Source organism: Panthera tigris, chromosome B2 (assembly GCF_018350195.1).
Source record: "Panthera tigris isolate Pti1 chromosome B2, P.tigris_Pti1_mat1.1, whole genome shotgun sequence".
Taxonomy (NCBI): Eukaryota; Metazoa; Chordata; class Mammalia; order Carnivora; family Felidae; genus Panthera; species Panthera tigris.
This window is the reverse complement of record NC_056664.1, coordinates 24,328,625-24,342,092: the sequence shown is the minus strand read 5'-3', so window position 1 is coordinate 24,342,092 and position 13,468 is coordinate 24,328,625. Positions and strand designations below refer to the sequence as shown.

General features: G+C 39.4%; 2 protein-coding genes across 3 annotated transcripts in view; one reads left to right on the top strand and one right to left on the bottom strand.

Annotated features, from left to right (window-relative positions):
• The window catches only part of CB2H6orf201 (chromosome B2 C6orf201 homolog), a 26,319-nt gene extending 17,712 nt beyond the window's left edge, over positions 1 to 8,607 (top strand). For both annotated transcript variants that reach the window (XM_007073140.3, XM_042985835.1), the window contains one exon: positions 7,927 to 8,607. In XM_007073140.3, the coding sequence (XP_007073202.2) occupies positions 7,927 to 7,986 (60 nt within the window). In that variant the 3' untranslated portion in view covers positions 7,987 to 8,607. The remainder of the gene's footprint in view (positions 1 to 7,926) is intronic.
• Positions 1 to 13,468, bottom strand: part of ECI2 (enoyl-CoA delta isomerase 2) — a 19,318-nt gene extending 5,850 nt beyond the window's left edge. The window contains 8 exon segments of the mRNA XM_007073143.2: positions 487 to 607; positions 1,173 to 1,221; positions 1,224 to 1,274; positions 6,273 to 6,342; positions 8,156 to 8,344; positions 8,577 to 8,675; positions 10,884 to 11,034; positions 13,392 to 13,468. Of these exon segments, the coding sequence (XP_007073205.2) occupies positions 487 to 607; positions 1,173 to 1,221; positions 1,224 to 1,274; positions 6,273 to 6,342; positions 8,156 to 8,344; positions 8,577 to 8,675; positions 10,884 to 11,034; positions 13,392 to 13,447 (786 nt within the window). The 5' untranslated portion in view covers positions 13,448 to 13,468.

Here is a 13,468-nt window from a genome sequence, read left to right as displayed (position 1 = left end):
AACTGTTTTGGCAAGTAACTTCACTGAGCTTCAGTTTACTTACCTGCAAAAAAGGGAGTGAGAGCAGAGAGTGCTTGAAAGTTCCTTCTTATTCAAAAATTCTATTCTAAAATTCTAAACTCTAGAATTTATTTGGGAAAAAAAAAGTATTAAGTGATCCACTTGTGTAACATGCAAAAATGCCACTCCTATCTTAGATTAATTGGAAAATTAGAAGTTGAGTAACTGTTATGTAATCTGACTAAAGAACTGAAAGAGTGGGGACAAATGTTCACAACAATACTGGTGTTTAGGAAAACCTAAGTAAATAATGAAGGACAAATAAAACAAGTTGAATTACATTAGGGTAATTCGTTAGGCAAAATTTTAATTTAGTCCATTCTACCATAAACCATGTAATCTACTTACTACTAGCAACAATAAAGGAAAGTTCAGAGGACCTCATTTTTCCCTCAAGACTTTGTAAGTTTCTGGGGGCTAACTTACCCTGTTGGATGCATACACAGTATCAAATAGCCCAAGAATGGTGACAGAGATTCCCACAGCTGGACCATTTACCACTGCAATCAGAGGCTTAGGAAAATCTATAAAACAGTCTACAAAATCCCTACAGAAACAGAAATACAAAAGCACATTTAAATGTTCCAAGGCAGCATTACTGAAGTATAGGAAAGACAGCATGAGCCTGAAATAAACTCTCTGGCCAGGCTGGACATCCATCTGAATGGCACTTGATGGAAGCTCATAAAATGAGTCCCATAAGCTTGACCTTGTTTCAACCATGTATTCTGGGCAGCCAGGTCAGGGCTGTATGTCAGCCACAGACTTAGAGATTAGGGTGGCTGGCTGAGCATATGCTGCAATTTTATAGCTCAGTGGGAATGAGAAACCCAGGAGGGATAAATGAGTTAGGAAGAGAGAAGCCTTCCTGTCCTCTAGGCTGAGACTACTTCACATATCTCATTACCCGCAATCATAGAAACCATGCAATCCTCTGGCCAAAAAGAGAATTTGCTAGATCTCTCTGCTTCAATACTAGAGAACTTTTTTTTTTTTTTTTTAAGAACTGTAGTTTATTACATTGACACAAAGAAGTATTTATCTTCTGCTCGACAAATACCACTTTAATGAATAAGAATGTGCCCTTTGGGATCAACAAATGTCACTCTTACCTCAGTAAAATGGCACCACTTTTAGCTTTCTCCTCTATTCCCTCAGGGGAATATCAGTGAAATTAGACAGATCATTCCCACTAGAATAATAGTCACCATTTCCTGTAAATAAAATCAGCAGATTCACCATTCATTCCGTAATTACTGAGCATCTACTAGGTAAGGCTCTATTAGCAAGCAGTGGAAATGCACTGGTGAACCAGCTATGGCTCCTGTCCTAATTTACAGACTGTTGAATAAGCTGGACATTGATTTCAAAACACATAAGCAAATGTAGGTAACCTAATTCTGATACAGAGAAGTACTTGACGATGACATGAGAGTATGCAACAGAATTTGTTCTAATCCCGTTTCAGAAGGACATTCCTAAAGAAGGAATAGCTGAACTGAGATCTGAAGGAGGAGCAAGGTTAGCTAGAAAAAGAGGGGTAAGGCAGAATTCATGCAGAGGGAACACCATGTACAAAGGCTCTGTGAAGGGGGCAACCCTGGTGTACATGACGAGCTGAAAGAAGCACCACTGTGCCAGAGCAGTAAAATCCAGAGGGGGAGTTGGTGTATGTAGGATGTGGGCAGGCAGGAAAGACCATGCAGGGCTTTGCTGAACCATTAAGAAGTTCTGCCTTTTATTCTAAGAGCCATTGAAGGTGTTTGTTTTAAAGTATAATTTACACACAAGAAATGCTTGTGTGTTTCAATGCTTTTTTTTTTTATGCTAAATGTTTTTGTTTTAAATGCTTGGTTAAATGATTTTCGATAACTGTAAATAATTGTGATCGCCATTTGAAACAGATATAGAACATTTCTACCATCCTAGAAAGTTCCATTAAGCTCCTTTCCAGCCATCTCACTCCACCCCACCCTGCCCCAATGCAATCACTTTCTGACTTCAATCACCACAGAACGCTTCTGCCTATTTTAGAACTTCATAAATGGAATCACATAATGTGTACTATTTTGTGTCTGTGTTCTCTTTGCTGAACTGTCTTAAAGATTCACCTGTATTCTCGTATCAGTTCTTCATTCCTTTACATTGCTGAGTAGTACTCCATTTGTGTGACTAGTCAACAATTTGTTTATTCGTCTGCTGAATGGATATTTGAGTTGTTTTGGACTACTGTAAATTGGATTATGAACTGTTCTGTGGATATATGCTTTACTTATCTTGAGTAATTGTCTAGGAGTAGATTGGTGTGCCACTGAGTTGGTATGTTTTTAACTCCATAAAAGTTGCCAGTTTTCTGCAGAGTTCTCATATTAGATGTGTAAGAGTTCCAGTTGCTCCACATCATCACCAGTCTTTCATATTGTCTGTTCTTTGGATTTTAGCCATTCTAGTGCATGAAATATCTCACTGTGATTTTAATTTGCATTTGTTTGATGGCTAATGATATTGAGCACCTTTTCATGTGTTTACTGACAATCTGTATATGTTCTTTTATGAAGTATTCAAGTCTTTTATCTAGTTTTTATTCTTTTATTATTTTAAGTTTGTTTATTTATTTATTTAGCAAGAGCTCATGTGTGATTGGGGGAGGGGCAGAGAAAGAGTGAGAGAAAAATCTTAAGTAGACTCCCCGCTTGGTGCAGAGCCTGATAATGGGCTCGATCTCACAAACCGTGAGATCATGATCTGAGTGGAAATCAAGTGTTGGACACTTAATGGACTTAGCCACCCCAGCACCTCTATCTAGTTTATAAATCTGGCTGTTGTTAATTTCTACGAGTTCTTTATATATTCTGAATATTAATCACTAATCAGATTTATGTATACATAAATTTGAATATGCAAATATGCCCCCCTCCAGCTTGTGGTACTTGTATATTCATTTTCTTACTACTGACTTTGATAAACAGATATTTTAAATTTTGATGAAGTCTAAGTTGTAAATAGTTTCTTTAATGGTTAATACTTTTTGTGTTCTAAGAAATCTCTGCTTACCCCAAGGTTACAAAGATACTGTTTTCTTCTAGAAGCTTTATGTTTGTGGGCTTTATGCTTAAATAACTTTTAAATTTTTGTATAGGGTGTAAGATGGGGTTGAAGTTCATTTCTCCACATATGGATCTAGTTACTCTTCTATATATGGATATCTAGTTGCTCTGGCACCATTTTTCAGAAGATTTGTCTTTCTCCACTGATTTATCTTGGTGCCACTGAAGAAGTTTCAAATGGGGGAGGAATAAGATTTTTATTTGGAAAAAGAATTTTACTGGATGTGGTAAGATTGGACAAGGCATGGGAGAGAGGTGGACAAAAGGGTATCAGAGAGATTATATGGGGTTGATTTTTAGTTCAGACAAGAGTCCACGGTAGCTTGGACTAGGTCAGAGGAGACATAAAAAAAAAAAAAGTACAAGTCCAGAAATACTGATGAAGTAAAATTGGATTGGACTGGACACAGGAGGTAAGACAGGGACAAGATCAATAATGAATGTTAGGATTCTGGTCTACACAAAGGGTAGATGTGAAGCCACCTACTGTGATTTGGAACACTAAAAGAGCTCCAGAGAGATGTGGGAGGTGACACCTCTGAAGAAGTGCCAGGTGGGTACACCAGTTGGGAACCCTGTGGAACGTCCTCAGTAAAGATACCAATGGGGGAATCACCAGCATGTAAATTTTTGTTGGAGAGTAGGCATGGATGCAGGGTCCAGAGAGAGCTAGAAGCACGAAAAGACTGCCTATGGGTAAACCTTCAGGAACTCTCCCATTTGATGACAACACAGAGCATGAACTTACAAAGGAGACCAGAGCCAGAAACTTGGGGCAGGCTGTGCCACTGAAGCCTAGGGTAAGAAAGGAGGGAACCAACCAATGAAACAAACAAAAGAAAAAACTTTCTGGAAATTTAAGGAACTATCATTATTATGTAATGATTGGATCAAAGAGGAAACAGAAACCCAATGTGAAGAATATATAAAAGATAACTATAGCAAAAGCACTATTTATCAAAACTTAACCTTTGAGTTTTCCCAGTTATAAAAGAAGAATAATTACAGGACCTAACTTCACTGGGTTTGTTCCAAGAAAGCTTAGAAAAAGTTAAAATAAAAAAAAGCTTTAAAAAGAATCCAAGTGTTTAGAAGAGCACCTGGTGAAGAGAACAGAAAGTGTGTGTGTGTGTGTGTGTGTGTATATATATATATATATACATATATATATATATATACACATATATATATATACACACACACATATATATATGTATGTCACCTATCATTATTATTAAATTAGCAATTTGGAATAGAGCCTGTAGATATGATTGCACGTTAGCCTAAAATCATACATCTAAAGACATTCACTGAAGCACTTTAACAGCCAAAGACTAAGTACAATCTACATGTTCATCAACAGAAGAATAATGAAGTAAGTTATGGAATCCAAAAAATGTAATACTCTGTGGCCCTGAAAGGAAACACTGAGATGTGTAGGTTGCTAACAGAACAGTTTTTCAGGATGTGTTAAGGTAGGTAGGTGGATATAGTATGTGTGTATACTGTCTTTCTGGTTGTTTTTAAAAACATGAAGAGAAACACACACACACACACACACGTATATACATACAGTTTCTAAAAGGCATGGAAGAAAAATCAAATTTTTCTAGGGAGCAGGACTGGGGTTCCAAGAATTGAGATTTAGTTTTGTTATGTTGCCTTTTCATATTCTTTAGATTAAAAACAAAATAAAACAAAAACCATGTGCTTATGTCAAACTATTATAAAAAATATACATAAAACATCCTTCTCCTGTATCAAACCAATGTCACTTCTAGCCTACTGTTTTTGTTCCCTCCGTTCTCCGAAATCACCTAGGTAGATGCGTGAACTGCCAGGACGATCTTCAGCTCTTCCCTTCCTCTGACCCTCTAATCAGCTATGAGATTTCTCTCTCCTGACCTCTTTTCTCGCAAAGAGCTGTGTGATATCTCTATATTATTTATTTTACAAACTTTAACAAAAAATAAAAGAAAGCAGAATCACTTCTGTTTCTGCTAATGCCAACAAACAGTAACAGCTACCATCTACCACATTCCTGCTGTGTGCCATGCCCTTACCTGCATGATCTCATGTCACCATCGCAACCCTTCAATGGGGTTAGTAAACCACTGTCTTCTCCATTCCAGAAGCAAAGGTCACCCACAGGTAGGTGAGGAATGAAGCCAGGATTTAAATGTAAGTTGACCTGAGTCCTGAGCCTTAGCCCCCTACACACACGTGGTGTCCCTTCCAAATCCAACTTCTATTTTTTATGTTCTCATCAGTCCAGGTTCATGGGCATCCGTGATATTTTTCAGTGATTATCATAGAACTGATATAATTTTCACTGTTTAAAAATTTTTACTGTTTTTTTAATTATATCTTAAATATTTTCTATATTGTTGGTCTTTACAATTATAATTGTTAGTGCTTATGCAATAAACAGTCCAGTGGATATTCTAGAATTTGCTTTATTATTCTATTATGGCAACATATTTAGAATGTTTTAACATTTTTGCAATTGCAAGAAATGCTGCAAAATACCTTTCTTGCCTCAAGCCTTTAACCTTTTCTTGGATAATTTCCTTAAAATAAACTTCTACAAAGTGGGATTCCCATGCTAAACAATTTATATATTGCCAAAATGCCCTTTTCCTTTGCTATTTACACTTTTTACAGCCGTTTTCACTGCTGCCAGCAAGACATTAAAGTCATTTATTCTACCATAACCTTGTCAAAGTAGGGTATAACTAAAAATTTTGCTAATTAAGAAGTACAAAATGGTATCTCATCATTTTGATCTGTATTTGTGATTATTAATGAGGCTGCATTTTTCCTTGGTATCTAATACCTGGTCTTTATCATACAAACTGCTTATTCATTCTATTCACCAATTTCTCTAGGAGATCTTAGTACTTCTCTTACCAGTCTGTATCTCCTTTTTACATGATAAAGATACCAATCTTGTGCCTATTGTGTTTTTTATATATTAAAGAATTAGAGTATCTCAGTACTGGAAAAGACCTTAGAGCTATTTACTCAGTTTCCTACCTGGTAGGAAATCCACCCCCCCCCCCAAATAGAAATTTAATTATTAAGAAATCCAAGAGAATGTCTTACCTGTTAGAACAGTTATGGCAGAGTCATCCTTGCTGGCAGCTTTAAGTGCAAGCATGATTTCATTATACATCTATGTGAAAGGGGGAGACGAGGAAAAGAAAAGAACTTTGAAAATAATAACTGCCACCTGGTAGATTGACTAAAGTCAGTCTGCAAGCCTCCTCTCTGCAAAGTGCCTTCTGTTTATGTTGGTTGTATTTACATAATCAAAAAGGCAGTTGGATACACTTGAAAGGATTCTCATTCTTTTTACAACTACTCCGTGTGTATAATGGTACCATGTGTTATGGTGGACACTGGGGGATTTGTCCACTTTTTCCCAAAGTAAGCAAGACACATTTCTTGAGCTTTTGGAATTAATGCTGGCGGGCGGTGGGGGGGGGGGGGTCCAGGAAGCTCTACAATGGGTGGAGGGTACAATGCAGCTGGAAGCTCAGAGGAAGCACTGATGCATCTGGCATGGGTGGGAGGGGAGGTGGCCATAGAGTTTCATGAAGCGGTTTTTCAGCTAGGACCTCAAAAAAGAGCCCAAGTGTCCCAGGCAGTCTGAAAAGCGTTAATGAGTGTTAAAGGCTGGGATTTCAGGACACTGTAATGGTAACCAAAGACAACAGGACAGTATTTCAAATCAGCAACAACTCTGAAAACCTCAGATGTGTAGTTGTTATAGCTTTTAATGCACTGGTGCCATTTCTACCTCAGATGGGACATCACTGTGGGTGGGAGAGAATGATGAAGAGGGCTGATATTTATGCACACGCAGACACTGAAAAAAAAGATAGACTTTACATAATATATGAGTAAAAGTGAAATCATATTCATTGAGGGAAGAAATGAAGAAGTAATGCCAATATTATTACAGTTATGATGACATAGCATGATGGGGTAACTGGCAAGAGCTGGGATTATGAGATGGATCTATTAGGGTTTCAATTTAGGTTTTCCAGCTTATTTGAGCAAGTTACTACTTAACCTAATTATTTTATTGTTAGGTAATAATAGCAGTAGGCTCCGTATGGGAACTAAAGAAACCTCTGTGTGGAAAGTGCTGACACTGTGAAGAGTACCTACTATTCGCTATAATCATCACCAGGATTATACAGAATTGAATGAAGGGCAAGGGAAATAAAGTTTTGAGATTCAAATGTTTTACTAATTGGATGGCACATACCCAACCTCATTGAATTTTTATTTAAGACTACTTTAAAGTTAGTGTGCTCTTTCTGCTATAAAGCATATGATAAACCCAACAAAGAAGGTTATAGATAGTCCTCTCAAATTTTAATTGCAGTTCAGCACGAAGCATCTAATTAATTCCCTATAATTTTTTCAAGTGGAAGGGGTGGAAATAGTTATTTTTATTATCATTCTAGTTCAATGAAAGATTCAAAGATCAAAGTTGCTCTTATAAAGCAGCTCATTTTAAGCAGAGCTGGGTTATGCTATATTTAAGAGGAAGGCCTTATTTCCTTTCTCCCTCTACTTGTACAAAATAAAGCCCCATGCAACTAGAATAGTACTCCCTCTCAAGTCTAAGTGACAGGAACAAAGTCTGGGGATGGTCTATCCTGACCTTAGAGAGAATCTCTATGCACATTCACTTATATCAATATATACTTCATTTATGTTAATTTATTTGTGCTTCCATCGTTAGGAAAGTTGCAGTGCTTTTTGGACATGCAGAACCTACCCGAAGCCAACAAGTTCTAAATAATGAATGCCCAACTTGGTCGTGTGAAGTAGCAGCCACCATTACTCATCTTACTACACCAAATCAAACGAGAGATCACAAAAATAGGAATGATGCTGAAACACTACAGCTTTTGAGTGAAATAGGGGAAGAACAGAAAAGCAGGACAAACTCTCACGGCAGGTCGCTTTACCTGAGTTGTCATTGCATTCTTTTTGGCTGGCCGGTTCATCATGATCTTTGTGATGCTGTCTTCAGAGGTTACCACCAGGGTTTCATATCCTGGTTGTTTCCTGTCTGCTTCAGGCTTCACTTGGCTGGAGGAGTCAGAGGAAGAACTCAAACCAGACACCAGATCCACATAGTTCTGCCTCGCAGTTTCCTGAAGAGAAGATGACAAATAACTTCGGCCCATGGTCAACGAGTAAGCATTTTGAGAAACTTACAATGCTAAGAAACAGCACCTTCCAATGAAGAAAGAATAGAGGTTCTGACTCAACAGAACACATCAAGATCTCACAGGTTCCATCTGCAATGGCTTAATAATGAGAAGCACCCAACTTCCTTCAGGAGTATAGCAAATAAAATAATAGCAAAGTAGCAAGTAAATTTACCTTGGGCAGACTGCCAAGGGCATTCCATGCATCCCATTTGGCCTTATTGATCAAGTCGAACACCCCTGGTTTGGGTGTATTACAAGGTCCTTCAGTGGCCTGTGAAAAGCAGAGAGGCAATTATCAAATGTCCATGCAAACTGGAGTGTTAAATATTTAAGATCCATAGAATGCACAACTAGCATGAATGTGCCTTCCACTCCCAAATACTTTCGGAAGGTACATAAATTCATCTGAATTTTCTCCTTGCCCTCCCTTTGATGCTATTACTAAAAATACACAACAGAAAAAATACTGGAGAGAGAAAATATGCCATGAGCTATTAGCCCCTAAAATAGGTTATAAATGCCTGCATGTGAAAATAATGCAAGGTAAGGGTTCTGGGAAAGTACTTTTTTAAAAATTCCAGTAGTCCATTAGTTTTATACTGATGATCACATCTTTCACACACACTCAAAATATTCAAGCAAATTATCTTCAAACGTGACTAGCCAAACCTACAGCATATTCTGAAACCCCACTCAGAGGTACAAAAAAATACCACTCATTCAGTGGTGAATTTTTGCTAACTAGAGTTGTGCCTAGGGTAGCAGGGATGGGGGGCTGTCAGAGCCACTCACCCTTTGGAAGCTGAACTAAAGGGCATGCAAGTAGGAAGCATAAAAACAACTAAATTTTACTTATTTGAGAACAGGTGGAGTGTTTTAAGATGAATAAAATATCCCAAGCAACTGCTTTCCACTTAAATAGCCACATTTAAAAACTTTAAATTCCATAATTAGCCAAAAGAGGAAAGAAGAGGCTTTGAAAAACAAAGGCAGTAAAAGAGTCTGAGACTTTCCCAAGACAGAGAGACTAGAGTCACCCTGCAAGGGGTGGATACCTGAGAAGCTGGAGGCAACACAGTTCACAAGCCTCCTTCCCCACACCCACCATGGAGTTAGGATAGCAACACTTCTCCCACAACACGTGTCTGACTACACACGTGGAGTACTGCTCACCAGGGAGGCTCACTCAAGACTCAGTGTTCAAAATTTTCATTTGGGGCTCCATCACATGGGTATGGTTGACTAAGTAACCAGAAGCCCCCACTCTAAATCACATTGTTAGACTCTCCAGGCGGGCAAAGATAGTCTGTACCAGGCATGGTATCTCAAGGGCTGAGGGATTACCTCCCAGAAATCAAGGGCAAAGGCTACATACTTTGTAGGCTCACTCCTACATACTTAGCGTGCATTCCTAAAGCACATCAACATTTTATTATATAGCCATGATGCCCTTAGTAATAACTCCCAGGTATCACCCAATATTCTATCCATATTCATTAGCTCTTTCTGAGCTAAGTCAAATTCTTCACTATACACACCCATATGAAAGTAAGGGAGGCTCATACCAATCACAGGAAGAGGAAAATAGATCACACCCAGGAGCTCAGATGAGCTGACTTCTCAAGGTAGTCTTTAGACATCACAACTTAAAAACTGAAGTTTAAAATTTTTGTTATAAAAATTTTCAAACAGGCACCTAGGTGGCTCAGCCGGTTAGGCAGTGGACTCTTGGTTTCGGCTCAGGTCATGATCTTAGGGTCATGAGCTTGAGCCGTACATCAGGCTCTGCACTCAACAGTGTGGAGGCTGCTTCAAATCCTTGGTCTCCCTCTGTCTGTCCCCCACCCCCACCCTGCGCACATGCACGCACTCTCTAAATAAACATTAAAAAAAATAAAACATACACTAAAGTACAATATTCTAATGAATTCCCAATATTCAACCTAACTCAATAACTAGCATTTTTTGGTCATACTTGCTTTGTCCATCCTTTTCTTCCCCCCCCTTTTTTTTTTTTGCCCATTTTAGTGATTCCCAAACACATACTACTTCACTCCTACATACTTAGCGTGCATTCCTAAAACACATCAACATTTTATTATATAGCCATGATGCCCTTAGTAATAACTCCCAGGTATCACCCAATATTCTATCCATATTCAAATTTCCCCAGTAGTCTCAAAAAAACTACCCCCCCCCCCCCCGCGCGGATATTTTCTCAGCCAGATAAGGTCCACACCTTTGGTTGTTATCTTTTTTAAGTCTCTCTTACTCTGGAGTGATCCTGAGGGGTTACTTTTTGCCTTAACAGTACTGCAAAGGCCAATAATATACAAAAACTCTCATGTATACAGGTTTGAGAGGCAAGGCAGCAACCTCAAAAACATGAGAAACAGATTTTAGTAAAACACACAGCGTATCTATTTGAGAGCCATCTGCTCAAAACGTCTCTAAATGATATGAGACCTCAGGGAGTTACCTGCTTATAGAGCGCATAGAGTTTTAGCTTCACTTCATTTCCTGGATCCTTCAAGAGTTTCACCTGACTCAGTGCACTTTCAAAGTCCTTCTGACTGGCTCTCATTGCTGTTTTACTCACGTGCAGCTGAAGTGCTGGGACCTGCAGGGAACTACAAACAGGCACACTGATTTCTAATTGTTCCCAACCGTTACATACCAAAATGCTGTTTCTCCTTAAACATGTTCCCTATACCTGCCCTATACAAGTTGGCTGCAAATGGTTAGTGGTGTAGGGGCCAAGGGCAGGCAGCCCCGAGATGGGCCACTTTGGCATGAACAATATTTTGAGTAAAAAGCAAGCAAAAGCCAGCAGATGTAGGAAAATCTCTCTGCCTCCCCACCAACTGCCTGAGTTTACATTGGAAAGAAGAGCGGTTGAAGAAAGCCACTAACAGAGATTCCTCTTTATCTAACAAACTTTACCTAACAGGACCATCTTTGTTTTGCCAACATTCTCTCACCTTCCTGCTACTGGTCTTCTTCCCCTTTGTATCCTCAAACCCATACCCCTTCTCCTTAGCTCAGAATGTAAGCTTCAAGATACAAGTCATACAAGCCTCATGCTGCCTATTTTTGGAAATTCATGTCATGTATTCCCCATATGTATGAAACTAAATTTGGTTTTCTGTGAATCTGTCGTATGTCCATTTGATTCTTGGTCCAGCTAGAAGGATCTTGAAGGGCAAAATAAATTTCTTCTCCCCCAACAGTGATTTCTAAAAATCAATACAGAGACTAACTGTAGTCATCTTCAAGTAAAGGAAAAGGAAGCTACAATACCGCAATGCATTTGTAGCAACTCAAATTAAATACTGGTAAGAACAGCTAGAACCTGAACTGCCACAAAATTTTGCCACTGGCAAGAAGTAAATGAAAGGCATGCAAAATGAAAGTAATCAGGAGACTGAGTCAGAACAGGTCAAGTGAACAGAACCTGGTCTTTTGCACCCTGTGCGCCAGAAACCCTGTCTGCCCTTACTGATTAACAAAGTATAAACTACTACAAGGCCAATTCTTCCTATTCAGCAAAATGTGTGTCTCAACATACAGATGAAATGAGTATGAAATGAGCTAAAATACAAGAAATGTTCAAAAAGACAAATGAGCTGTTGCTGCCATCCAAAGAGCCAGCCACTTCTTAGTGAAGTAAGGGACCCACCTAGGGGAAATCTAACTGATGTGGATGCTAGTCTGTGAAACTGGGCTGAACAGATACAACTAAATACTCACCCCAGGAAGTTTAAGGAGCCAGCTAGAAGCAGAGCAGAAACAGCAAGCACAAACAGGTAAGTTTTTAGCAGGCAGAGGGGAGGAGAAAATTTCAGTGCACAGTATTAAGGCAACAAGCAAAAAAACAAACAAAAAGGGTGTTCACAATGACGACTCTGGCATATAAAGTTCAAGTTAATGGGATCAAAGATGATTAAAACATACAATTACTAATGGAGCCCAAACCTAGTATCACTTCTTCTGCAATAACACAACTTTCAAAGAGTATAATGAACACTATGTTCAAACCCTTAAATATTAGTAATTCAATAAGTCTTCAACAATTTTTATATTAAATAATTGAATTAGTTTCTTTCCAAAATGGGGGAAAAAACTGCATCCTACGTGAATCTGGCACCTGTGAAGTTCCAAACAAAATGAAAGGAAAACAAAATGTCCATTAGAAGGCCTAAATAAATGTGCAAGTGTTCACAAAATATAGTACACACTTATTTTAAGCTAAAGTTAAAAAAATTACAAAACACTACCATTTAATATACAGAATCAGGAAAATCGTTAACTCCATCACATTACCGGGGTTTCTGGTTTCTTACGCATAGCGTCCTTTTTGTGTGTGCCATTTAAGATTTTTTTTTTTTTAAGTAAACTCTCCCCCCAAGATGGGGCTCAAATCCACAACCCGTGGTCAAGAGTCACGTGCTCTACCGCCTGCATAGCGGGCGCACCCCCCTCCTTTTTTAGTTTTTACATAGTTTGTGTATCCCGCCATTTAACATTATTCTCCAAGTGTTCTCCAAGAAGAAAATAGTTGATAAGGGTTTGCGTTTCTACAGCGTTCAGCAGAATAAGCCAAGCGTGCTTAGATGTTCGACCTCATTTTAGCAAACTACGTTTGTAACCCAGAAGCAGCCAGGGTGGCGGCGTACAGGCCGGAGATTTGAGTGCTACGCACTCCTGCAGGGAGTGTGGCCCGAGGCGCGCGCTGAGCGCGGACGCGCGCGGGGAGAAGAGTCGCAGCTTAGGCCCCGCGGCTTCCACCCCGACTCTTTCGCGCCCAGCTGAGGAAGAGGGCGCGCGTTTCAGGATACTTGCTGGCACTGTGTTCCTGAAAAACCATAAAAGCATAGCCCTGTTGCTCTCGGGACAAGTTAAGAGAGAGGGCAGCTCCCACAGGCGGCGACTCTCCCGGGACGGAGGCGTCGCAAGGGCGACCCTGGACCCCTGGCTCAGCACTTACCTCCTCAGCACATTAGGGTACCAGCGCCGGACGACTCTACCCGCTAAGCCAGCCATGGCTACCCCGAGGGTATGGGC